The following is a 27500-nucleotide window of genomic DNA, read 5'->3' on the forward strand; positions in this document are numbered from 1 at the left end:
TCATACCGCATATTTATTTCATGCCCTACCAACCCATACCGTTCCCTACCAACCCATACCGGCCCCTAACGACACATACCGTTCCCTACCAACCCATACCGGCCCCTAACGACACATACCGTTCCCTACCAACCCATACCGGCCCCTAACGACACATACCGTTCCCTACCAACCCATACCGGCCCCTAACGACACATACCGTTCCCTACCAACCCATACCGGCCCCTAACGACACATACCGTTCCCTACCAACCCATACCGTTCTGTTCCCTACCAACCCATACCGACCCATACCGGCCCCTAACGACCCATACTGTTCCCTACCAACCCATACCGACCCATACCGTTCCCTACCAACCCATACCGTTCCCTACCAACCCATACCGGCCCCCTAACGACACATACTGTTCCCTACCAACCCATACCGTTCCCTACCGACCCATACCGGCCCCTAACGACCCATACCGGCCCTTAACGACACATTCCGTTCCCTACCAACCCATACCGTTCCCTACCAACCCATACCGTTCCCTACCAACCCATACCGGCCCCTAACGACACATACCGGCCCCTAACGACACATACCGTTCCCTACCGACCCATACCAGCCCCTAACGACACATACCGGCCCCTAACGACACATACCGTTCCCTACCAACCCATACCGTTCCCTACCGACCCATACCGGCCCCTAACGACACATACCGGCCCCTAACGACACATACCGTTCCCTACCAACCCATACTGTTCCCTACCAACCCATACCGTTCCCTACCGACCCATACCGTTCCCTTCCGACCCATACCGTTCCCTACCGACCCATACCGGCCCCTAACGACACATACCGGCCCCTAACGACACATACCGGCCCTTAACGACACATACCGTTCCCTACCAACCCATACCGTTCCCTACCGACCCATACCGTTCCCTACCGACCCATACCGGCCCCTAACGACACATACCGGCCCCTAACGACACATACCGGCCCCTAACGACACATACCGTTCCCTACCAACCCATACCGTTCCCTACCGACCCATACCGTTCCCTACCGACCCATACCGGCCCCTAACGACACATACCGGCCCCTAACGACACATACCGGCCCCTAACGACACATACCGGCCCCTAACGACACATACCGGCCCCTAACGACACATACCGTTCCCTACCAACCCATACCGACCCCTACCAACCCATACCGACCCTACCAACCCATACCGTTCCCTACCAACCCATACCGTTCCCTACCAACCCATACCGTTCCCTACCAACCCATACCGTTCCCTACCAACCCATACCGCCCCTAACGACACATACCGTTCCCTACCAACCCATACCGTTCCCTACCAACCCATACTGTTCCCTACCAACCCATACCGTTCCCTACCAACCCATACCGTTCCCTACCAACCCATACCATTCCCTACCGGCCCCTAACGACACATACCGGCCCCTAACGACACATACCGGCCCCTAACGACACATACCGGCCCCTAACGACACATACCGTTCCCTACCAACCCATACCGTTCCCTACCAACCCATACCGACCCCTAACGACACATACCGTTCCCTACCAACCCATACCGGCCCCTAACGACACATACCGTTCCCTACCAACCCATACCGTTCCCTACCAACCCATACTGTTCCCTACCAACCCATACCGGCCCCTACCAACCCATACCGGCCCCTAACGACACATACCGTTCCCTACCAACCCATACTGTTCCCTACCAACCCATACCGGCCCCTAACGACACATACTGGCCCCTACCAACCCATACTGTTCCCTACCAACCCATACCGGCCCCTAACGACACATACTGGCCCCTACCAACCCATACCGGCCCCTAACGACACATACTGGCCCCTACCAACCCATACCGGCCCCTAACGACACATACCGGCCCCTACCAACCCATACCGGCCCCTAACGACACATACTGGCCCCTACCAACCCATACCGTTCCCTACCAACCCATACCGGCCCCTACCAACCCATACCGGCCCCTAACGACACATACTGGCCCCTACCAACCCATTCCGGCCCCTAACGACACATACCTGCCCCTAACGACACATACCGTTCCCTACCAACCCATACCTTCATACCGCATATTTATTTCATGCCCTACCAACCCATACCGGCCCCTAACGACACATACCGTTCCCTACCAACCCATACTGTTCCCTACCAACCCATACCGTTCCCTACCAACCCATACCGGCCCCTAACGACACATACCGTTCCCTACCAACCCATACCGTTCCCTACCAACCCATACCATTCCCTACCGGCCCCTAACGACACATACCGGCCCCTAACGACACATACCGGCCCCTAACGACACATGCCGGCCCCTAACGACACATACCGTTCCCTACCAACCCATACCGTTCCCTACCAACCCATACCGTTCCCTACCAACCCATACCGGCCCCTAACGACACATACCGGCCCCTAACGACACATACCGTTCCCTACCAACCCATACTGTTCCCTACCAACCCATACCGGCCCCTAACGACACATACTGGCCCCTACCAACCCATACCGTTCCCTACCAACCCATACTGTTCCCTACCAACCCATACCGGCCCCTACCAACCCATACCGTTCCCTACCAACCCATACCGTTCCCTACCAACCCATACCGGCCCCTAATGACACATACCGTTCCCTACCAACCCATACCGTTCCCTACCAACCCATACCATTCCCTACCGGCCCCTAACGACACATACCGGCCCCTAACGACACATACCGGCCCCTAACGACACATACCGGCCCCTAACGACACATACCGGCCCCTAACGACACATACCGTTCCCTACCAACCCATACCGTTCCCTACCAACCCATACCGGCCCCTAACGACACATACCGGCCCCTAACGACACATACCGTTCCCTACCAACCCATACCGGCCCCTAACGACACATACCGGCCCCTAACGACACATACCGTTCCCTACCAACCCATACTGTTCCCTACCAACCCATACCGGCCCCTACCAACCCATACCGGCCCCTAACGACACATACCGTTCCCTACCAACCCATACTGTTCCCTACCAACCCATACCGGCCCCTAACGACACATACTGGCCCCTACCAACCCATACCGTTCCCTACCAACCCATACTGTTCCCTACCAACCCATACCGGCCCCTAACGACATACTGGCCCCTACCAACCCATACCGGCCCCTAACGACACATACTGGCCCCTACCAACCCATACCGTTCCCTACCAACCCATACTGGCCCCTACCAACCCATACTGGCCCCTACCAACCCATACCGGCCCCTAACGACACATACTGGCCCCTACCAACCCATACCGTTCCCTACCAACCCATTCCGGCCCCTAACGACACATACCGGCCCCTAACGACACATACCGTTCCCTACCAACCCATACCTTCATACCGCATATTTATTTCATGCCCTAACGACACATACCGGCCCCTAACGACACATACCGGCCCCTAACGACACATACCGTTCCCTACCAACCCATACTGTTCCCTACCAACCCATACTGTTCCCTACCAACCCATACGGGCCCCTACCAACCCCTGCCAGCTCATACCGACCCATACTAGCCCTTACCCGCTACCAACCTATACCTTCAGGCATGACTTGTGATATTGATTTGTCAGTTGTGATTAATATATTGCTAAACAGTTTAAAGCTAAGGTAAGGCTAGACGAGACATTGTTTGATTGAAGCAAAAGGATCGTCAGAGAAGACTGAAGTGACTGAGAGATCTGGGCCTGTATTTAGTGTCGAGTACTAGTGCTGATCTAGGATCAGGTCCCCATTCTTGTTGATGATTGATTTTAAAAGGTTAAACTGATTTTAGATCAGCACTCCTCCTGTGAGACTGAATTACAGGCCCTGTGGTGACTCCATCTGAGTCTCTCAAACCCCAGCAGGTCAGAGAGGGACATTGCTGTACAATGTTTTTTTTAAATTTATTACAGTAATTATGATTTTGAAGCATATTTTCTTCCTTGTCACAATAAAGCACCTTTTTAAGAAAATAAGAAGTGGGTTTTTTTGCACTTTTTTTCTCAATTGATTGATAAGCCCTTGGCAAGTTGAATCGGTTTTCACTAAATGACGGACGATTTTAAGTATAAGTACAAAAGATTATCAACACCTGCTCTTTGCATGACAGACTATCCAGGTGAAAGCTATGACCCCTTATTGATGTCACTTGTTAAATCCACTTCAATCAGTGTAGACCACAGGAGGTTGGTGGCACCTTAACTGGGGAGGACAAGCTCGTGGTAATGGCTGGAATGGTATCAAGTACTTGAAAGACGAGGTTTCCATGTGTTTGATGCCATTCCATTCGCTTCGTTCCAGCCATAACTATGAGCCGTCCTCTCCTCAGCAGCCTCCGCTGGCGAAGATGAAGAGGAGGAGACGGGTGTAAAGAAGGATTTTTAAGCCTTGAGATATGGGTTGTGTAGGCCTATTTGTGATTGGGCAAGACAAAATATTGAAGTGCCTTTTTGAACCGGGTATGGTAGTAGGTGCCAGGCACACCAGTTTGTCAAGAACTGCAACGCTGCTGAGTTTTCTGTGTGTATCAAGAATGGTCCACCACCCAATGGACATCGAGCCACATTGACACATTTACATTACATTTAAGTCATTTAGCAGACGCTCTTATCCAGAGCGACTTACAAATTGGTGCATTCACCTTATGACATCCAGTGGAACAGCCACTTTACAATAGTGCATCTAAATCTTTTAAGGGGGGTGAGAAGGATTACTTTATCCTATCCTAGGTATTCCTTAAAGAGGTGGGGTTTCAGGTGTCTCCGGAAGGTGGTGATTGACTCCGCTGTCCTGGCGTCGTGAGGGAGTGTGTTCCACCATTGGGGAGCCAGAGCAGCGAACAGTTTTGACTGGGCTGAGCGGGAACTGTACTTCCTCAGTGGTAGGGAGGCGAGCAGGCCAGAGGTGGATGAACGCAGTGCCCTTGTTTGGGTGTAGGGCCTGATCAGAGCCTGGAGGTACTGAGGTGCCATTCCCCTCACAGCTCCGTAGGCAAGCACCATGGTCTTGTAGCGGATGCGAGCTTCAACTGGAAGCCAGTGGAGAGAGCGGAGGAGCGGGGTGACATGAGAGAACTTGGGAAGGTTGAACACCAGACGGGCTGCGGCGTTCTGGATGAGTTGTAGGGGTTTAATGGCACAGGCAGGGAGCCCAGCCAACAGCGAGTTGCAGTAATCCAGACGGGAGATGACAAGTGCCTGGATTAGGACCTGCGCCGCTTCCTGTGTGAGGCAGGGACACAACTGGGAAGCATTGGAATCAACACGTGCCACCATCCCCGTGGAACGCTTTGGACACCTAAGAGTTCATGACCCGACTAATTGATGGGGAGGCAACTCAATATTTGGAAGAATCTTAAGGGCAGAGTGGGGAGTTGAGGAGCTACACGGTTACACAGTGCCAGCTTGATGTGTTTTTGTCTACTAGAGTCAGTGGTACCCAACTCTACATTGTCTAATACTTACGTGACCCATGGAACACAGTGAGTAATATAATATTTCATGAGTGCATTTCCCCACACTCGATGCTCATAATTAGTACAGATATTTGGTAGTAACGGTGGAATACAAAGACATTTGATTAACTGTGAATTACTGACACCAACTGATAGCACAAACAATTAATTTGTTTTCTTAATTTATCAGAGATTGTATTTTCCCAGGACAAATTAAACATGTACATATTAGACTTGGTTGACATCACATACAGCGCATTGAGAAACTATTCAGACCTCTTGACCTTTTTCCACATTTTGTTAAGTTACACCCTTATTCTAAAAGGGATACCATTTTTTTGGTTCTCATCAGTCTACGCACAATACCCCGTAATGACAGCACAATACCCCATAATGACAGCACAATACCCCGTAATGACAGCACAATACCCCGTAATGACAGCACAATACCCCATAATGACAGCACAATACCCCATAATGACAGCACAATACCCCGTAATGACAGCACAATACCCCATAATGACAGCACAATACCCCATAATGACAGCACAATACCCCATAATGACAGCACAATACCCCATAATGACAGCACAATACCCCGTAATGACAGCACAATACCCCATAATGACAGCACAATACCCCATAATGACAGCACAATACCCCGTAATGACAGCACAATACCCCATAATGACAGCACAATACCCCGTAATGACACCACAATACCCCGTAATGACAGCACAATACCCCATAATGACAGCACAATACCCCATAATGACACCACAATACCCCATAATGACACCACAATACCCCGTAATGACACCACAATACCCCGTAATGACAGCACAATACCCCGTAATGACAGCACAATACCCCATAATGACAGCACAATACCCCATAATGACAGCACAATACCCCATAATGACTGCACAATACCCCATAATGACACCACAATACCCCATAATGACACCACAATACCCTGTAATGACACCACAATACCCTGTAATGACACCACAATACCCCGTAATGACAGCACAATACCCCATAATGACAGCACAATACCCCGTAATGACAGCACAATACCCCGTAATGACAGCACAATACCCCGTAATGACAGCACAATACCCCATAATGACAGCACAATACCCCATAATGACAGCACAATACCCCATAATGACAAGGCAAAAACAGGTTATTAGATGTTTTTGCAAGATTATTACAAATAAAAAAACTGATCATGTTTACATACGTTTTCAGACCGTTGACTCAGTACTTTCTTGAAGTACCTTTGGCAGTGATTACAGCCTCGAGTCTTCTTGTGTAGGACTCTACAAGCTTGGCACAGATGTATTTGTGTAGTTTCTCTTATTCTTCTCTGCAGATCCTCAAGCTCTGTCAGGTCTCTCCAGAGATGTTTGATCGGGTTTAAGTCCGGGCTCTGGCTGGGCCACTCAAGGACATTGAGACTTGTCCCGAAGCCACTCCTGCATTGTCTTGGCTGTGTGCTCAGAGTCATTGTCCTGTTGGAAGGTGAACCGTTGCCTCAGTCTAAAGGTCCTGAGTGCTCTGGAGCAGGATTTCATCAATGATCCCTCTGTACTTTGCTCTGTTCATCTTTACCTCGATCCTGACTAGTCTCCCAGTCCCTGCCGCTGAAAAACATCCCTACAGCATCATGCTGCCACCACCAGGCTTCACCGTAGGGATGGTGCCAGGTTTCCTCCAGACGTCACAAAGAGTTCAATCTTGGTTTCATCAGACCAGATAATATTGTTTCTCATGGTCTGAGAGTCTTTAGGTGCCTTTTGGCAAACTCCAAGTGGGCTGTCATGTGCTTTTTACTGAGGAGTGGCTTCCGTCTGGCCACTCTACCATAAAATCCTGATTGGTGTAGTGCTGCAGAGATAGTCTGGAAGGCTCTCCCATCTCCACAGAGGAACTCTGGAGCTCTGTCATGGTGACCATTGGGTTCTTGGTCACCTCCCTGACCAAGGCACTTCTCCCCTATTGGTCAGTTTGGCCGGGGGGCCAGCTCCAGGAAGAGTCTTGGTGGTTCCAATCTTCTTCAATTTAAGAATTGGGCTCCCGAGTGGCGCAGCGGTCTAAGGCACTGCATCTAAGTGCAAGAGGCATCACTACAGTCCATGGTTTGAATCCAGGCTGTATCACATCCGGCTATGATTGGGAATCCCATAGGGCGGTGCACAATTGGCCCAGAGTCGTCCGGGTTTGGCCAGGGTAGGCCGTCATTGTAAATATGGGGCGGCAGGTAGCCTAGTGGTTAGGGCCAGTAACCGAAAGGTTGCTAGATCAAATCTCTGAGCTGACAAGGTAAAAATCTGTCTTTCTTGGTTTTTGCTCTGACATGCACTGTCAACTCTGGGACCTTTTATATAGACAGGTGTGTGCCTTTCCAAATCATGTCCAATCAATTGAATTTTCCACAGGTGGACTCCAATCAAGTTGTAGAAACATCTCAAGGATGATCAATGGAAACAGGATGCACCTGAGCTCAATGTCGAGTCTCATAGCAAAGGGTCTGAATACTTGGGTAAATAAGGTATTTCTGGTTTTTAAAAAAAAATCAAATTAGCAAACATTTCTAAACCTGTTTTTACTTTGTCATTATGGGGTGTGTAGATTGATGAGGGAAAACATTTATTTCATTCATTTTAGAATAAGTCTGTAACGTAACAAAATGTGGCAAATGTCAAGGGGTCTGAATACTTTCCGAATGCTCTGTATACAGTGTGGATATTGATTCATAACAATAAAAGCTGAAACATCTAAGTGCTTCTTTGTAAAAAAAAATATATATTGTCTGTTTGTTGGTTTCAAATACTGTTCATTCAAATGAATTATCTTAAAATTATAATTTGAATACCTTGATTTAAATAAACTCATTATACAACACAGAAAATAAATGGTGGACATAAAAAATTAAAAAATACAACGATCCAAAATGAGAAGTGTTTTAACACTATAATAATACCGACTATACAAAAACAATGGTTTGTATAATCCCTGTGATGTGATAGTTTGATAAACTTGTTCATTTGTCACAATTCCCCAAAATACTAGTACAAAAAACTCAAATGGAGTTCTACTGTTACAGATAATCTTCTTGCCTATTCGATAAGCTAATTATAATTATTTTACAAAAATCCAGAGGAGGATGTCGTCAGGGCCCAGACCGACCCCTAGCCCCGCCTCCCTCGGGCCTAGTCCCAAACCAACCCCTAGCCCCACCTTCCTCGGGCCCAATGCCAAACCAACCCCTAGCCCCGCCTTCCTCGGGCCCAATCCCAAACCAACCCCTAGCCCCGCCTCCCCAGGGCCCAATCCCAAACCAACCCCTAGCCCCGCCTCCCTAGGGCCCAATCCCAAACCACCCCTAGCCCCTCTTCCCTAGGACACTTACACATATTCAATCATTTCATATCCACTCTAGTGCCCTAGGGTGTAGTGGTATAGGGCTAAAGGTCTGTTTGGACGATAGTCACAGTGGTGATTAAGGCACATTCGGACAGGGATTGTTTTAGGCATCCATGATCATGATGTGTACGAACAGTCCTGCTGAGGGAAGGGGGTCTCCTTCCTTGTTGAGTAGCGGCACGTGTCTGTATCCTAAACGGAGAGAAGGGTCTCAGTCAATGAACAGTCAGTGTGTATACAGTACCAGTCAAAAGTTTGGACACCTACTCATTCAAGGGTTTTTCCTTTATGTTTTACTATTTTCTACATTGTAGAATAATAGTGAAGACGTCAAAACTATGAAATAACACATATGGAATCATGTAGTAACCAAAAAAGTGTTAAACAAATATTCATAGATTTTATATTTGAGATTCTTCAAAGTATCCACCCTTTGCCTTGATGACAGATTTGCACACTCTTGGCATTTTCTCAACCAGCTTCATGAGGTAGTCACCTGGAATGCATTTCAATGAACAGTTGTGCGTTGTTAAAAGTTAATTTGTGAAATTTCTTTCCTTCTTAATGTAATGCTTTTGTGCCAATCAGTTGTGTTGTGACAAGGAAGAGGTGGTATACAGAAGATAGCCCTATTTGGTAAAAGATCAAGTCCATATTATGGCAAGAACAGCTTAAATAAGCAAAGATAAATTACAGTCCATCATTAGTTTAAGACATGAAGGTCAGTTAAACCAGAAAATTTCAAGAACTTTGAAAGTTTCTTCAAGTGCAGTCGCAAAAACCATCAAGCGCTATGATGAAACTGGCTCTCATGAGGACCGCCACAGGAAAGGAAGACCCAGAGTTACCTCTGTTGCAGAGGATAAGTTTATTAGAGTTAACTGCACTTCAGGTTGCAGCCAAAATAAATGCTTCACAGAGTTCAAGTAACAGACATATCTCAACATCAACTGTTCAGAGGAGACTGTGTGAATCAGGTCTTCATGGTCGAATTGCTGCAAAGAAACCACTACTAAAGGGCACCAATAAGAAGAAGAGACTTGCTTGGACATTACACTGGTGGAAATCTGTCCCTTTGTCTGATGAGTCCAAATTTGAGATTTTTGGTCCCAACCGCCATGTCTTTGTTTGATGCAGAGTAGGTGAACAGATGATCTTTGCATGTGTAGATCCCACCGTGAAGCATGGAGGAGGAGGTGTGATGGTGTGGGGGATCTTTGCTGGTGACACTGTCTGTGATTTATTTAGAATTCAAGGCACACTTAACCAGCATGGCTACCACAGCATTCTGCAGCGATACGCCATCCCATCTGGTTTGCACTTAGTGGGACTATCATTTGTTTTTCAACAGGACAATGACCCAAACCACACCACCAGGCTGTGTAAGGGCTATTTGACCAAGAAGAAGAGTGATGGAATGCTGCATTTTTTAGTTAACCTTTATTTAATTAGGCAAGTCAGTTAAGAACACATTTATATTTACAATGACGGCCTACCCCGGCCAAACCCTAACCCGGACAATGCTGGGCCAATTGTGCGCCGCCTGCATCAGTTGACCGGCCTCCACAATCACCCAACCTAAACCCAATTAAGATGGTTTGGGATGAGTTGGACCGCAGAATGAAGGAAAAGCAGCCAACAAGTGCTAAGCATATGTGGGAACTCCTTCAAGACTGTTGGAAAAGCATTCCTCATGAAGCTGGTTGAGATAATTCCAAGAGTGTGCTTGAAATGGGTGGCTGCTTTGAAGAATATATTTTGATTTGTTTAACACTTTTTGGGTTACTACATGATTCCATATGTGTTATTTCATAGTTGTGATGTATTCACTATTATTGTACAATGTAGAAAATGGTGTGTCTAAGCTTTTGACTGGTACTGTAGTTAAAGAGCGAAACAAAGCTTTACAGTCTTGTCATTATTGACAGAGACTCTGTTCTCTGTGTCAGAGAGGAGACAATACTTCCCTATCATCTAGTCACACCGACAGGAAAAGCATAGTATGGTCTTTCAGTGTTAGTAGATTAAGAATCGTTTCTATCAAAATAAAGAACCAATGGTTGAGTTTGGACTTTGGAACTTTGGAACGATGACTCTTGCCAGTGTATTAAAACACTGAAGGTACTGTAATGATCTATTACCAACTCACCCATCTCATCTGGCAAAGGGTATAGCTACTAACTACCCTGTAAACATGTGAATGGCAGGGTATAGCTACTAACTACTAATCTGTAAACATGTGAATGGCAGGGTATGGCTACTAACTAATCTGTAAACATGTGAATGGCAGGGTATAGCTACTAACTAATCTGTAAACATGTGAATGGCAGGGTATGGCTACTAACTAATCTGTAAACTAGTGGATGGCAGGGTATAGCTACTAACTAATCTGTAAACATGTGAATGGCAGGTTATAGCTACTAACTAGTAATCTGTAAACATGTGAATGGCAGGGTATAGCTACTAACTAATCTGTAAACATGTGAATGGCAGGGTATGACTACTAACTAATCTGTAAACTAGTGGATGGCAGGGTCTGAGTACTAACTAATCTGTAAACTAGTGAATGGCATGGTCTGAGTACGAACTAATCTGTAAACTAGTGAATGGCAGGGTATGGCTACTAACTAATCTGTAAACTAGTGGATGGCAGGGTCTGAGTACTAACTAATCTGTAAACTAGTGGATGGCAGGGTCTGAGTACTAACTCATCTGTAAACATGTGAATGGCAGGGTATGGCTACTAACTAATCTGTAAACTAGTGAATGGCAGGGTATGACTACTAACGTACCCATCTGTAAACTGGTGAATGGTATGACTACTAACCTACCCATCTGTAAACTGGTGAATGGTATGACTACTAACTTACCCATCGGTAAACTGGTGAATGGAATGACTACTAACTTACCCATCTGTAAACTGGTGAATGGTATGACTACTAACTTACCCATCTAAACTGGTGAATGGTATGACTACTAACTTACCCATCTGTAAACTGGTGAATGGTATGACTACTAACGTACCCATCTGTAAACTGGTGAATGGTATGACTACTAACTTACCCATCTGTAAACTGGTGAATGGTATGACTACTAACGTACCCATCTGTAAACTGGTGAATGGTATGACTACTAACTTACCCATCTGTAAACTGGTGAATGGTATGACTACTAACTTACCCATCTGTAAACTGGTGAATGGTACGGTGAACTGTCCGACGAAGTCATTATCAGTAACAGAGTCGTGGTCCTCGACCACAAAGCGGACCAGGGCCAGCTCCGGCACGTACACATCAAACTTAAAGTTCTCATTCCACATCGGGTTGAAACCTGAGCAGTCCAAAAAAATAAGAAAGCACCCCGTTACACATTGGTAGAAACATCTGCTAGTTAAATGAGCATTGTTGAATTCAGGTCAGAACAGTGTCACTTGCTAAGCACTTTGGGTGTGTGAATTCTCATACCATTGTTCCCGATGTACGGTGTCTCTTTATCTGCGGTGTCAGCAGGCACCCCGTGTATCTCCACTTTGACCAGCGCGTCCACAATGGATGTCTTTTTCTGGTTCACTTTTGGAAGCTGCTGGGCTGAGATGATCTGGGAATGACAAAGAGGAAAATGGCTACATGGTCAGCGTTTTTGTCATCATCAATGTGGAAACGTGGTCATAAGAGAGTGAACGTTGATAACACACAAGCTACTGTATATATGACAAAAAAATACAATTTTATTTGTCACATTGCTTGGTAAAACAACGTGTAGACTAACAGTGAATAGCTGACGTATGGGTCCTTCCCAGCAATACAGAGAGGAAGAAAATAGAGAAGTAATAGAAAAGTAAAACATGTAATAATAGAAACACAACGAGTAACAACGATTTGGCTAAATGTACGGTGTACCAGTACTGAGTCGATGTGCAGGGGTACGAGGTCAATCATTTGGCTAAATGCACGGTGTACCAGTACTGAGTCGATGTGCAGGGGTACGAGGTCAATCATTTGGCTAAATGCACGGTGTACCAGTACTGAGTCGATGTGCAGGGGTACGAGGTCAATCATTTGGCTAAATGCATGGTGTACCAGTACTGAGTCGATGTGCAGGGGTACACGGTCAATCATTTGGCTAAATGCACGGTGTACCAGTACTGAGTCGATGCGCAGGGGTACGAGGTCAATCATTTGGCTAAATGCACGGTGTACCAGTACTGAGTCGATGTGCAGGGGTACGAGGTCAATCATTTGGCTAAATGCACGGTGTACCAGTACTGAGTCGATGGGCAGGGGTACGAGGTCAATCATTTGGCTAAATGCACGGTGTACCAGTACTGAGTCGATGTGCAGGGGTACGAGGTCAATCATTTGGCTAAATGCACGGTGTACCAGTACTGAGTCGATGTGCAGGGGTACGAGGTCAATCATTTGGCTAAATGCACGGTGTACCAGTACTGAGTCGATGTGCAGGGGTACGAGGTCAATCATTTGGCTAAATGCACGGTGTACCAGTACTGAGTCGATGTGCAGGGGTACGAGGTCAATCATTTGGCTAAATGCACGGTGTACCAGTACTGAGTCGATGGGCAGGGGTACGAGGTCAATAATTTGGCTAAATGCACGGTGTACCAGTACTGAGTCGATGTGCAGGGGTACGAGGTCAATAATTTGGCTAAATGAACGGTGTACCGGTACTGAGTCGATGTGCAGGGGTACGAGGTCAATAATTTGGCTAAATGCACGGTGTACCGGTACTGAGTCGATGGGCAGGGGTACGAGGTCAATAATTTGGCTAAATGCACGGTGTACCCCAGTACTGAGTCGATGTGCAGGGGTACGAGGTCAATCATTTGGCTAAATGCACGGTGTACCAGTACTGAGTCGATGTGCAGGGGTACGAGGTCAATCATTTGGCTAAATGCACGGTGTACCAGTACTGAGTCGATGTGCAGGGGTACGAGGTCAATCATTTGGCTAAATGCACGGTGTACCAGTACTGAGTCGATGTGCAGGGGTACGAGGTCAATCATTTGGCTAAATGCACGGTGTACCAGTACTGAGTCGATGGGCAGGGGTACGAGGTCAATAATTTGGCTAAATGCACGGTGTACCAGTACTGAGTCGATGTGCAGGGGTACGAGGTCAATAATTTGGCTAAATGAACGGTGTACCGGTACTGAGTCGATGTGCAGGGGTACGAGGTCAATAATTTGGCTAAATGCACGGTGTACCAGTACTGAGTCGATGTGCAGGGGTACGAGGTCAATAATTTGGCTAAATGAACGGTGTACCGGTACTGAGTCGATGTGCAGGGGTACGAGGTCATTGAGATATGTACATATAACCAACAAGCCAGAGAATGAGTCTGACCATGAGGTGGAGCGTCTTGTGCTGCAGCCACGGTCCCGCGGTCAGAGTGATGGGGTCAAACTCTGACCCCAGGTCCCTCATGTAGGCCGGCTTTAGGACGTATCCCGTCTTCCCGTTGGTCAGGAACCGACCCTGGTTCACATCCATGTCATTACAGGAGGTCTGGAAGTTCAGGGACACTGACAGGAGGAGAGGAGATTAAGTAACAGTTGTGGGGAGAATCCTTACCCTTCTAGAATGCTCACTCTTAATGGATGGTGCAAGCATGATTTCCTCACACCAGTCCTTTAAAATCCATGAGGAGGAGTGTACATTTAAAAATCAGTCATTTGACAGATGATGTTATCCAGAGTGCCTTGCTCAAGGGCACGTTGACAGATTTTTCACGGAGTCGGCCCAAAGCTCTTGTCTTGACGCTAGCCCCCACTTACAACCTTACAACCACGTCGTAAATACCACAGAGACTGCTCTCTCCGTGACCATGCGGTATAGAGAGAGAAAGTTTCAGAGGAAGACAAAGGGATTCTCCCGCCGAATTCTACTCCATCCCAGAATTTGAGAATTGAACAATATTCCTATTTTGGAGAATGTATAAACGGTAGGTGGAGAAGCCAGCTACGACCCAGTCCATTCTGTTTCATGTTTGTGACCTCATGAAAGACAATACAGCCACATTACCATAACTCTGTTTATACAGGTCCCTCAGTTACGATGCTTTCATCTTATTCTTGTTTAAAATGAATGAGTAAAGATGAAACTATTTGCGAAATGATGTAATGTGATGTTAACTTTTTTGTTTGTTGATTAACCTGCCCAGGAACTGCGGTTGAAAACCATCACTTTTACTGAAACGTTGATTAGTGTGCACTGTCCCTGTAAAAATAAAAAATAAAATAAACTCAACTCAAAATGAGAAAATCGCCTTCCCTGTAAAGTTTAACTAAGTCAGTAGCCACGCCCAGGTGAATAGGCATTGGTTGGAAATGATGAACCACCCCCTTTTCTACATTTCTATAAGTGCCCCCGTGACCCAATTCACATTGGACTAAGCAAGCCCCAGGGCGAGCTGTGGATATCCACTCTACATAACGAAAAGTCACTCAAGTTCCGAATAAATCCTCACGTTTAAAAGGGCTAATTCTAATGTCAACCATACAGGCCAGGAAACGTCCTAGAGGACAGCATAACAGACTGCAGCTGGAAAGGTAGCAAATCTAGTACGACAACACTGACCGACGTGGACGAGTCTCCAGAGAGAGATGAACCTCTCAGAACACGTGAACTTCTCACATGACGACCTGGAAGATTCCACAAAGGACAGGGCGACATCGACTGGGCAAACCAGAGCCTCACATCACCAGCTTCACGTAAATACAATGCATTGCTTTTCCGAATGAGCGATCGTAAGTGGCAAATGTATTTATGAGAGAATAGCTTCGCATAGAGACTCATGTCCCTTAGTCTTCCTTCCAAAACCCCTTCTCTTCTCTGAATCTATCGTGTGTGTCGTACAGCAGGTCAGCCACCAGGGGGAGACTCGTCGAGGCCTGGTGACAGACGGAGTATACATCACGAGGCGATGGCGCCATCTGCTGGACGTGCCCGGTCACGACGGGCTCTCCGGCTAGGACTAATTGGGGCTGATTGGGGATTGGTGAGTAATCAAGGGCTGATTGCTCACCAGCTGTTCATGTCCCATAAAGCTGCCAGAAGGGCAGCACACAGGGAAGAACTGGGTGAAGTAAGGTGACTTCCGTGTAGTTGCAGATGGTGCCCGAGCTAAGACGGTTGAGTTTGTGTGCCCGACAGGATACAGCAAGACCCGGAGCCCAGACGTCGGTATCCCGGAGAGGGTCTCATGGGGGAAACCTATCCTTTTCTTTTGATTTATTATTTAATAGACACCCTTGAAACAGAGCTAAACTCTGTGTCTGATCTGTGTAAACGTCTTGACCAAACCCCCTGGTGTGCCACACGTGTTATAACCAAACGGTTTTTGTTTAGTCCACTAGGGAAGGTATAATGTTGTTTAATTAGTTAGTAAATAAATAATTGAGCCAGCTGGTGTATGGATGATTTATAATAAAGGCTGGGTTTGTGCAGATAACCAACAATTTACGACGTTCAGATGAGACTGACAAAGGGAATAATAATAATTAATTGACTAGTTGATCAGATATTAAAATATCTGAAGAGTTATATTCAGAAAATTATACCTTTGTAATCTGAACATTTTCAGTGGTGCCCCGACTTCCTAGTTAATTATATTTACGTGATTAGTTTAATCACGTAATAATAATTACAGAGAATTGATTAGATAAAATAAGTCTTCACCTTTAATGATACTAAAGACACGACAGTCTTAACCGCTAGGCTACCTGCTGCCTAACTTCAGGAGAGAATTGTACCACAGCCCATTTTACTATATGAAAACATTCCCTCTAGCCCTTGTCCCTTCTTCTTTTAGACAGTCTTACCGATCTGACAGCCTGCGTTCCACAAGGGTACAGGGCTATAGTTGGAGGAGTCTGTTCTGGTGCCTGCTGGATAGATACGACTCAGCTTGTCCACATTGTGATGGATGTAGCTGTTGGCTGGAGAGAGGGAGAGAGAGAGAGAGAACAAAACAAACCAAAGAGAGATAGAGAGAGAGAACAAAACAAGAGAGAGAGTGAACAAAAAGAGAGAGAGAACAAAAAGAGAGAGAAAGAGAAAACAAAAAGAGAGAAAGATGTCACTTAGCTCTACAGAAACTATACAGAACAACGTCATTCTCATATCCTTACTGGAGTGTGATGAGAAACTATTAACAAGACGTTTTGTGTACCATCTTTGTGTACAATTAAGTTCAATGAAGTTAAAATAATTTTCTCCATTTGTGTTAGTCTAATATAACCTTCACAGCAGTGACGTAACGGTAAAAACCTTCACAGCAGTGACGTAGAGGTAAAAACCTTCACAGCAGTGATGTAGAGGTAAAAACCTTCACAGCAGTGACATAGTGGTAAAAACCTTCACAGCAGTGACGTAGTGGTAAAAACCTTCACAGCAGTGACGTAGAGGTAAAAACCTTCACAGCAGTGACGTAGAGGTAAAAACCTTCACAGCAGTGATGTAGTGGTAAAAACCTTCACAGCAGTGATGTAGTGGTAAAAACCTTCACAGCAGTGATGTAGTGGTAAAAACCTTCACAGCAGTGACGTAGTGGTAAAAACCTTCACAGCAGTGACGTAGTGGCAAAAACCTTCACAAGCAGTGACGTAGAGGTAAAAACCTTCACAGCAGTGATGTAGTGGTAAAAACCTTCACAGCAGTGACGTAGTGGTAAAAACCTTCACAGCAGTGACGTAGTGGTAAAAACCTTCACAGCAGTGACGTAGTGGTAAAAACCTTCACAGCAGTGACGTAGTGGTAAAAACCTTCACAGCAGTGACGTAGTGGTAAAAACCTTCACAGCAGTGACGTAACGGTAAAAACCTTCACAGCAGTGACGTAGAGGTAAAAACCTTCACAGCAGTGACGTAACGGTAAAAACCTTCACAGCAGTGACGTAACGGTAAAAACCCTAAAAAAGGATGGGTAAACTGATCGTTGTTCATGGTGAATAAAGTAACACTCCCTATATTTGCTAAACATTTTCTGCGATAAGTGGCGATAGCTAAACGCGTGAGCAAAATAAAAAATGTACCCTCCACGACACCCTCAGCTTCACAATTAACATGCTCACCACACTCCTCAGCTTCACAGTTAACATGACCAGACTCCTCAGCTTCACAGTTAACATGCTCACCAGACTCCTCAGCTTCACAGTTAACATTCTCACCAGACTCCTCAGCTTCACAGTTAACATGCTCACCAGACTCCTCAGCTTCACAGTTAACATTTTCACCAGCCTCCTCAGCTTCACAGTTAACATGCTCACCAGACTCCTCAGCTTCACAGTTAACATTTTCATCAGACTCCTCAGCTTCACAGTTAACATGCTCACCAGACTCCTCAGCCAACGCCATAGCTTTCCTTTCCTTGAAGGAGGACATCTCGTAGAAGCCCAGGTTATCTTTAGCGTCCTGGAATCCGTTGAAATGGACGCTCTTACAGTAGATCACCATGTCTGACAGCTCCTTAGCCAGCTTCAGTTTTTTACCTTCCTGCAGATCAAACACATTCACACTTCAGCTTTACTGTACAGTATGTTGGGCAGAATGGTAACACACTCCAGCTCTACTAGAACATATAGAACATAGAGAACATATAGAACATACAGAACATATAGAACATACAGAACATACAGAACATGTAGAACATACAGAACATACAGAACATATAGAACATACAGAAAATATAGAACATACAGAACATATAGAACATACAGAACATACCGAACATATAGAACATACAGAACATATAGAACATACCGAACATGTAGAACATACAGAACATACAGAACATATAGAACATACAGAACATATAGAACATACAGAACATATAGAACATACAGAACATACCGAACATACAGAACATATAGAACATACAGAACATACCGAACATATAGAACATACAGAACATATAGAACATACAGAACATATAGAACATACAGAACATACCGAACATATAGAACATACAGAACATATAGAACATATAGAACATACCGAACATGTAGAACATACAGAACATACAGAACATATAGAACATACAGAACATATAGAACATACAGAACATATATAACATACAGAACATATAGAACATACAGAACATATAGAACATACAGAACATATAGAACATATAGAACATACAGAACATATAGAACATACAGAACATATAGAACATACAGAACATATAGAACATACACAGTATGTTGCAATACAGTTATATGGTGTAGAAGACAGGGAGGGGGCCGTCACAATGATACTGTTGGAGTGCCATAGTAGGTTTGGCTCCTATTCCCCTACCGTGGCCTTCTTCTTCTCCTCTTCCTCCTCCTCTTTGTCATCCTCCTCCTCCTCCTCAGTTAAGCTACCATCATCCCCGGCTGTCTCCTCAGGGCCAAAGCAGGCCTCCAGTTTAGTTAACCTCTTCCCTTTGACCAGGAACCTCCCCTTCAGCTCCTGATCGAATGTGACACACATATAAAAATTATCTTCATGTGTTAGTTCACAAAGGCTCTGATAATGTGATGGAATAAAACTATATACACTGAGTATACCAAACACTAGGAAACACCTATCTAATATTGAGTTTTGCCCTCAGAACAGCCTCAATTTGTTGGTGTCAAAAGCGTTCCAAAGGATGCTGGCCCATGTTGACTCCAATGCTTCCCACAGTTGTGTCAAGTTAACTGGATGTCCTATGGGTGGTGGACCATTCTTGAAACACAGGGTAAACTGTTCTCGACACAAGCAGTTCTTGACACAGACCTGTGTGCCTGGCATCTACTACCATACCCTGTTCAAAGGCACTTAAATGGTTTAAAATAATTATTCATTTATTTGTCTCCTCCCATTCATCTAAACTGATTGAAGTGATTTACCTTCTTATGGCTGAGATCCCGCTAATGAGATCGATATGACAACAGCCAGTGAAAGTGCAGGGCGCCAAATTCAAACAACAGATATCTCACAATTAAAATTCCTCCAACATACAAGTATCTTATACCATTTAAAGGTAATATTGTTGTTAATCCCACCACAGTGTCCGATTTCAAAAAGGCTTTACAGCAAAAGCACCACAAACGATTATGTTAGGTCACCACCAAGTCACAGAAAAACACAGCCATTTTTCCAGCCAAAGACAGGAGCCACAAAAAGCAGAAATAGAGATAATATTAATCACTAACCTTTGATGATCTTCATCAGATGACACTCATAGGACTTCATGTTACATAATACATATATGTTTTCTTCGGTAAAGTTCATATTTGTATCAAAAAATCTTAGTATACATTGGTGTGTTATGTTCAGTAGTTCCAAAAACATCTGGTGATTTTGTAGAGAGCCAAATCAATTTCCAGAAATACTCATAATAAACATTGATCAAAGATACAAGTGTTATACATGGAATTTTAAATTCACTTCTCCTTAATGCAACCCGCTGTGTCAGATTTCAAAAAAGCTTTACGGAAAAAGCAAACCATGCAATAATCTGAGTACGGAGCTCAAAGCCCAAACCAGCCAAAAGGATATCCGCCATATTGTGTAGTCAACAGAAGTCAGAAATAACATAATTAAATATTCACTTACCTTTGATGATCTTCATCAGAATGCACTCCCAGGAATCCCAGTTCCACAATAAATGTTTGATTTGTTTGATAAAATGTATGTCCAAATACCTCCTTCTGTTAGTGCGTTTGGTAAACAAATCCAAATACGCCGAAAGGTTGGACGAAAAGTCCAAAAAGTTATATTACAGGTCGTTGAAACATGTCAAACGAAGTATAGAATCAATCTTTAGGATGTTTTTATCATTAATCTTCAATAATGTTCCAACCGGAGAATTCCTTTGTCTGTAGAAAAGCAATGGAACGAAAGCTAACTTTCACATGACCGCGCGTCACAAGCTTGTGGCAATCTGCCAGACACCTGGCTCAATCCCCTCTCCTTCGTCCACCCTTCACAGTAGAAGCATCAAACAAGGTTCTAAATTCTGTTGACATCTAGTGGAAGCCTTAGGAAGTGTAACATGACCCCACAGACACTGTATATTGGAATGGCAATGAGTTGAAAAACTACAAACCTCAGATTTCCCACTTCCTGGTTGGATTTTTCTCAGGTTTTCGCCTGCCATATGTGTTCTGTTATACTCACAGACATCTTTCAAACAGTTTTATAAACTTCAGAGTGTTTTCTATCCAAATATACTAATAATACGCATATATTAGCAACTGGAACTGAGTAGCAGGCCGTTTACTCTGGGCACCTTATTCATCCAAGCTACTTAATACTGCCCCCAGGCATAAGATGTTTTTAACAAGTGACATCAATAAGGGATCATATCTTTCACCTGGATTCACCTGGTCAGTCTATGTCAGGGAAAGAGCAGGTGTTCATAATGTTTTGTATACTCAATGTATATTTTTAAGTTCTTCTTGACTAAGGACTAGAGACATTCCTGGACAGGAAATGATCCTGGTCCTAGGAAGCACTAGGCACATTAAGTGTTGTGAAAAGAGGGGAACTGCAAGAATTCTGCATATACACGCAGACAGTGACTCTTATATGAAACAGTAGACTAGAGACTATAGCCAGCCACCTCTGGGGAGGGGAAGTCTGTGGGCATCTGGTCCCCCAGGGGGGAGGTGAGCAGAGCGCTGCCCAGGATGGAGCTCATGTGCTGGGCCATGACCCTCTGCTGCTCCACACTACAGTGATTCTCCAAGGACAGGATCACTGGGTAGTCCGAGGTCTGGGGACAGACAGAGACAGTTAAATACAGTGCAACTGCAGACCTGAGTCAAATAAATGTGTGAAATCATTTCTGTAGGCGCTTGATTTAGCATGGAGTTTAGACTTTTGGGAATATTCCTTTGATTTCATTGTACTGGACAAACACAATAAAGTGAAGCGTAAGTATTTGACACAGGCTCTGTTGATAAGAAGGATGACCATCTGTAATTAATGTTGTCATCAAACATGATATGAATTAAACAGGACAGGACAGATACAATTCTACAAAGTTGACATGGAACTTTAGTCTACCTTAAAGGCATACTCCTTGATGGCTTTGATGGTGTCTTTAAACAGGATCTTGGAAGTGAGGGTGTATCCATGGTAGATGACTGGCTCTCCGTCTGACCCATCCCAGCAGTCCAGCTCCACACAGCGACAGCCCTTTATAAGAGCCCTACGAACGGTTATGACTGTTTTATAAGCGCCCTACGAACGGTTATAACTGTTTTATAAGAGCCCTACGAAGGGTTATAACGGTTTCATAAGATCCTTACGAAGGGTTATAACGGTTTCATAAGATCCCTACAGAGGGTTATAACTGTTTTATAACAGCCCTACGAAGGGTTATAAAGGTTTCATAAGATCCCTACAGAGGGTTATAACTGTTTTATAACAGCCCTACGAAGGGTTATAACGGTTTCATAAGATCCCTACAGAGGGTTATAACTGTTTTATAACAGCCCTACGAAGGGTTATAAAGGTTTCATAAGATCCCTACAGAGGGTTATAACTGTTTTATAAGAGCCCTACGAAGGGTTATTACTGTTTTATAAGAGTCCTACGGAGAGTTATAACGGTTTCATAAGATCCTTACGAAGGGTTATAACGGTTTCATAAGATCCCTACAGAGGGTTATAACTGTTTTATAAGAGCCCTACGAAGGGTTATAACGGTTTCATAAGATCCCTACAGAGGGTTATAACTGTTTTATAAGAGCCCTACGAAGGGTTATAACGGTTTCATAAGATCCCTACAAAGGGTTATAACTGTTTTATAAGAGCCCTACGAAGGGTTATAACTGTTTTATAAGAGCCCTATACGAAGGGTTATAACTGTTTTATAAGAGCTCTATGAAGGGTTATAACTGTTTTATAAGAGCCCTACGAAGGGTTATAACTGTTTTATAAGAGCCCTACGAAGGGTTATAACAGTTTCATAAGATCCCTACAGAGGGTTATAACTGTTTTATAAGAGCCCTACGAAGGGTTATAACGGTTTCATAAGATCCCTACAAAGGGTTATAACTGTTTTATAAGAGCCCTACGAAGGGTTATAACTGTTTTATAAGAGCCCTATACGAAGGGTTATAACTGTTTTATAAGAGCTCTACGAAGGGTTATAACTGTTTTATAAGAGCCCTACAAAGGGTTATAACTGTTTTATAAGAGCCCTACGAAGGGTTATAACTGTTTTATAAGAGCCCTATATGAAGGGTTATAACTGTTTTATAAGAGCCCTACGAAGGGTTATAACTGTTTTATAAGAGCCCTAGTTTCATAAGATCCCTACAAGGGTTATAACTGTTTTATAAGATCCGGTTTCATACGAAGGGTTATAACTGTTTTATAAGAGCCTACGAAGGGTTATAACTGTTTTATAAGAGCCCTACGAAGGGTTATAACTGTTTTATAAGAGCCCTACGAAGGGTTATAACTGTTTTATAAGAGCCCTACGAAGGGTTATAACTGTTTTATAAGAGCCCTATACGAAGGGTTATAACTGTTTTATAAGAGCCCTACGAAGGGTTATAACTGTTTTATAAGAGCCCTACGAAGGGTTATAACTGTTTTATAAGAGCCCTACAAAGGGTTATAACTGTTTTATAAGAGCCCTATACGAAGGGTTATAACTGTTTTATAAGAGCTCTACGAAGGGTTATAACTGTTTTATAAGAGCCCTACGAAGGGTTATAACTGTTTTATAAGAGCCCTACGAAGGGTTATAACTGTTTTATAAGAGCCCTACGAAGGGTTATAACTGTTTTATAAGAGCCCTACGAAGGGTTATAACTGTTTTATAAGAGCCCTACGAAGGGTTATAACTGTTTTATAAGAGCCCTACGAAGGGTTATAACTGTTTTATAAGAGCCCTACGAAGGGTTATTGTTGAACTGTTTAACAAATGTTTAACAACATGTCCTGACTTGACTCATTCACAGGCAGACACTGACAAGTACAGGTTTTTAAATGTCCACAGTGTCTTCCATAAGAATAGAAGCTAAGAAACATTACAATAGCTAGTAAAACTTAGTCCAGACCAGTTTAATCAAGTGTACTACTGTAATACCAGAATAGATCAAATAAGTGGAACTAGCTGAGGTTACTCAAGGAGAGGCTTGGAAAAACATTGTTCTAGATGATGTGTGTCATTTATACCTGGCATAGGCCTCAGTATTGCTGGGCCCTTTGAGCTGGTCTTCCATCAGGTATGTGTTGTGAGACGAGGAGATGAAGTAGTGGTTCAGGGGCTGGCTCATGTCCTGGTGCACGGCCTTGTGGGTAGGATTCAGCACCAGACCCTCGGGCATGTGGAGATACATCAGGAAACCATCTTGGGTCATCAGCTGCTTCTCTTTGGCTGCAGATAGACCAGACAGATGTCAGACTCTAACTACAAGACAGACTGCTGACAATTCAAATGAGCAGAAGTGTCGTTACTGAATAGGAAGTTAACTCTGAACTGTTTGAAATTATTTGGACAGCTCCCATTTGTCATTTGAGAGCTGCCCAGTCTCACCCTCCAGGGAATGCTGTGTTATGTAGTAGGATTTTTCTTCTAAATTATTTTTTGAAACGTCTACTGTATATAGGGCTTAGGAAGACTTTATGAATGCTCTTCTATGTTGTTGTGAAGGCATAACAACTAAATATGAATTCATAATCACCTTTATCATCCAGTTCGTACTTGTTGATGAGTCTGTGTGCATCGGCTAGCGTTGCCTCCTCTCTCTGTTCTGTAATCAGGAACTCCAGTAGATTTTCAGCGCTCATGAAGCCCGTGGTCTTAGAGTATTCTCCATAGATGGTGTCTATCTCCTGGCGATGGGTCAAAAGGCTGTAGAAGTGCTCTATCTCATCGCCAGCCAGGTGGCCACACTTAGACTGGTCACACTCCTACAGGATGGAGATATGGAGAAAGACATTCATTGGTGCATTAAAATGCTGTTGCTCTCCTGCCTCCTGACCCTGCCTCCTGACCCTGCCTCCTGACCCTGCCTCCTGACCCCTGCCACCTGCCTCCTGACCCTGCCTCCTGACCCTGCCTCCTGACCCTGCCTCCTGACCCTGTTCCTGCACCTGACCCCTGCCTCTGTTCCTGAACCCTGACCCCTGCCACCTGCCTCCTGACCCTGCCTCCTGACCCTGTTCCTGCACCTGCCTCCTGACCCCTGCCTCTGTTCCTGAACCCTGACCCCTGCCTCCTGACTCTGCCTCTTGACCCTGCCTCCTGACCGCTGACCCCTGCCTCCTTGTCTGTCTTGAAAAATATGCAAAATACAAAATACATTTAGAAATCTATATTATTCAATTATTGCACAAACACTGTTCGCGCCAGCCAATGACTGTCTGCGTTGCCAAGGGCTAAAATAGAAGTCACTTCTATTTGTGACGCAGATCGCGCTGCAAGTCCTGCCTCTCCCATCTCCTCATTGGTTTATAGAAGCATGTACCCATGTGCCATCTCCTCATTGGTTATAACCACGTGGGTGACTGAAAGACAAACGAGGTCAGTGGCGGTAATGCACCTATTTTATGAAAGTTGCCAATCGCAATATAAAGTCAAGAGGAGAAAAAGCCTAGGAGGAGGAGAGATGACTAGAACCGATTTGGTTTACTGTTTTATGTGTGGATTAATTGGTGGAGTAGAGGACCTTGTGCATTTCAGGTAAAATAACAACTCAATGTTTATATCCCAGGACAAAGTAGCAAGCAACAGCAAGCTAGCTAAATAGGACAAATTAGCTAGCAAGTGCAAGCTAGCTAAATACCCATGCATGTTTAATGCTTTTCGACCTGTCCCCAAATTAATATAATTGGTTCAGAGTTTGTTTTGATATATCAACCTGCGTTTCGTGTGGGGGGACAAAATACATTTATGCACGATGGCGCAGCCGGTTTGGGTTCCATGTTAGAGACACTGTAAACCAGGCCTCTACACTGTACACAAGGCCTCGACACTGTACACCAGGCCTCTACACTGTACACCAGGCCTCTACACTGTACACAAGGCCCTACACTGTACACCAGGTCTCTAAACTGTACACAAGGCCCTACACTGTACACCAGGCCTCGACACTGTACACAAGACCTCTACACTGTAAACCTGGCCTCTACACTGTAAACCTGGCCTCTATACTGTACACCAGGCCTCTACACTGCACACAAGGCCGCTACACTGTAAACCAGGCCTCTACACTGTACACCAGGCCTCTACACTGTACACCATGCCTCTACACTGTACACCAGGCCTCTACACTGTACACAAGGCCTCTACACTGTACACCAGGCCTCTACACTGTACACCAGGCCTCTACACTGTAAACCAGGCCTCTACACTGTACACCAGGCCTCTAAACTGTACACCATGCCTCTACACTGTACACTATGCCTCTACACTGTACACCAGGCCTCTACACTGTACACCAGGCCTCTACACTGTACACCATGCCTCTACACTGTACACCAGGCCTCTACACTGTACACCAGGCCTCTACACTGTACACCAGGCCTCTACACTGTACACCAGGCCTCTACACTGTACACCAGGCCTCTACACTGTACACCAGGCCTCTACACTGTACACCATGCCTCTACACTGTACACCAGGCCTCTACACTGTACACCAGGCCTCTACACTGTACACCAGGCCTCTACACTGTACACAAGGCCTCTACACTGTACACCAGGCCTCTACACTGTACACAAGGCCTCTACACTGTACACAAGACCTCTACACTGTAAACCTGGCCTCTACACTGTACACAAGGCCTCTACACTGTACACCAAGCCTCTACACTGTACACAAGGCCTCTACACTGTACACAAGACCTCTACACTGTAAACCTGGCCTCTACACTGTACACAAGGCCTCTATACTGTACACCATGCCTCTACACTGTACACCAGGCCTCTACACTGTACACAAGGCCTCTACACTGTACACCAGGCCTCTACACTGTACACAAGCCTCTACACTGTAAAAAAAGACCTCTACACTGTAAACCTGGCCTCTACACTGTACACCAGGCCTCTACACTGTACACCTGGCCTCTACACTGTAAACAAGGCCTCTATACTGTACACCAGGCCTCTACACTGTACACCATGCCTCTACACTGTAAACCAGGCCTCTACACTGTACACCAGGCCTCTACACTGTACACCAGGCCTCTACACTGTACACCAGGCCTCTACACTGTACACCATGCCTCTACACTGTACACCAGGCCTCTACACTGTACACAAGGCCTCTATACTGTACACCAGGCCTCTACACTGTACACCATGCCTCTACACTGTACACCAGGCCTCTACACTGTACACCAGGCCTCTACACTGTACACCATGCCTCTACACTGTACACCAGGCCTCTACACTGTACACAAGGCCTCTACACTGTAAACCTGGCCTCTACACTGTACACCAGGCCTCTACACTGTACACAAGGCCTCTACACTGTAAACCATGCCTCTACACTGTACACAAGGCCTCTACACTGTAAACCATGC

The 27500-nt window shown here is 45.1% G+C and overlaps 1 protein-coding gene and 1 long non-coding RNA gene across 3 annotated transcripts in view; one reads left to right on the forward strand and one right to left on the reverse strand.

The window, feature by feature from the left end:
* Positions 1 to 8859: 8859 nt before the first annotated feature.
* plcd1b (phospholipase C, delta 1b) overlaps positions 8860 to 27500 on the reverse strand; it is a 47813-nt gene continuing 29172 nt past the window's right edge. For both annotated transcript variants that reach the window (XM_052476008.1, XM_052476007.1), the window contains exons 6-16: positions 24657 to 24885; positions 24148 to 24349; positions 22022 to 22166; positions 21576 to 21728; positions 19280 to 19435; positions 18319 to 18478; positions 16808 to 16924; positions 14331 to 14509; positions 12435 to 12567; positions 12151 to 12300; positions 8860 to 9162 (exon numbers count right to left, since the gene is read on the reverse strand). In XM_052476008.1, coding sequence (XP_052331968.1) covers positions 9074 to 9162; positions 12151 to 12300; positions 12435 to 12567; positions 14331 to 14509; positions 16808 to 16924; positions 18319 to 18478; positions 19280 to 19435; positions 21576 to 21728; positions 22022 to 22166; positions 24148 to 24349; positions 24657 to 24885 — 1713 coding nt within the window. In that variant the 3' untranslated portion in view covers positions 8860 to 9073. The remainder of the gene's footprint in view (positions 9163 to 12150; positions 12301 to 12434; positions 12568 to 14330; positions 14510 to 16807; positions 16925 to 18318; positions 18479 to 19279; positions 19436 to 21575; positions 21729 to 22021; positions 22167 to 24147; positions 24350 to 24656; positions 24886 to 27500) is intronic.
* LOC127910904 (uncharacterized) lies at positions 12574 to 14333 on the forward strand. Its single transcript, XR_008076705.1, has 3 exons — positions 12574 to 13019; positions 13140 to 13559; positions 13620 to 14333. It is a non-coding gene; the product is annotated as an uncharacterized LOC127910904 (long non-coding RNA).

Source organism: Oncorhynchus keta, chromosome 23 (genome assembly GCF_023373465.1).
Source record: "Oncorhynchus keta strain PuntledgeMale-10-30-2019 chromosome 23, Oket_V2, whole genome shotgun sequence".
NCBI lineage: Eukaryota > Metazoa > Chordata > Actinopteri > Salmoniformes > Salmonidae > Oncorhynchus > Oncorhynchus keta.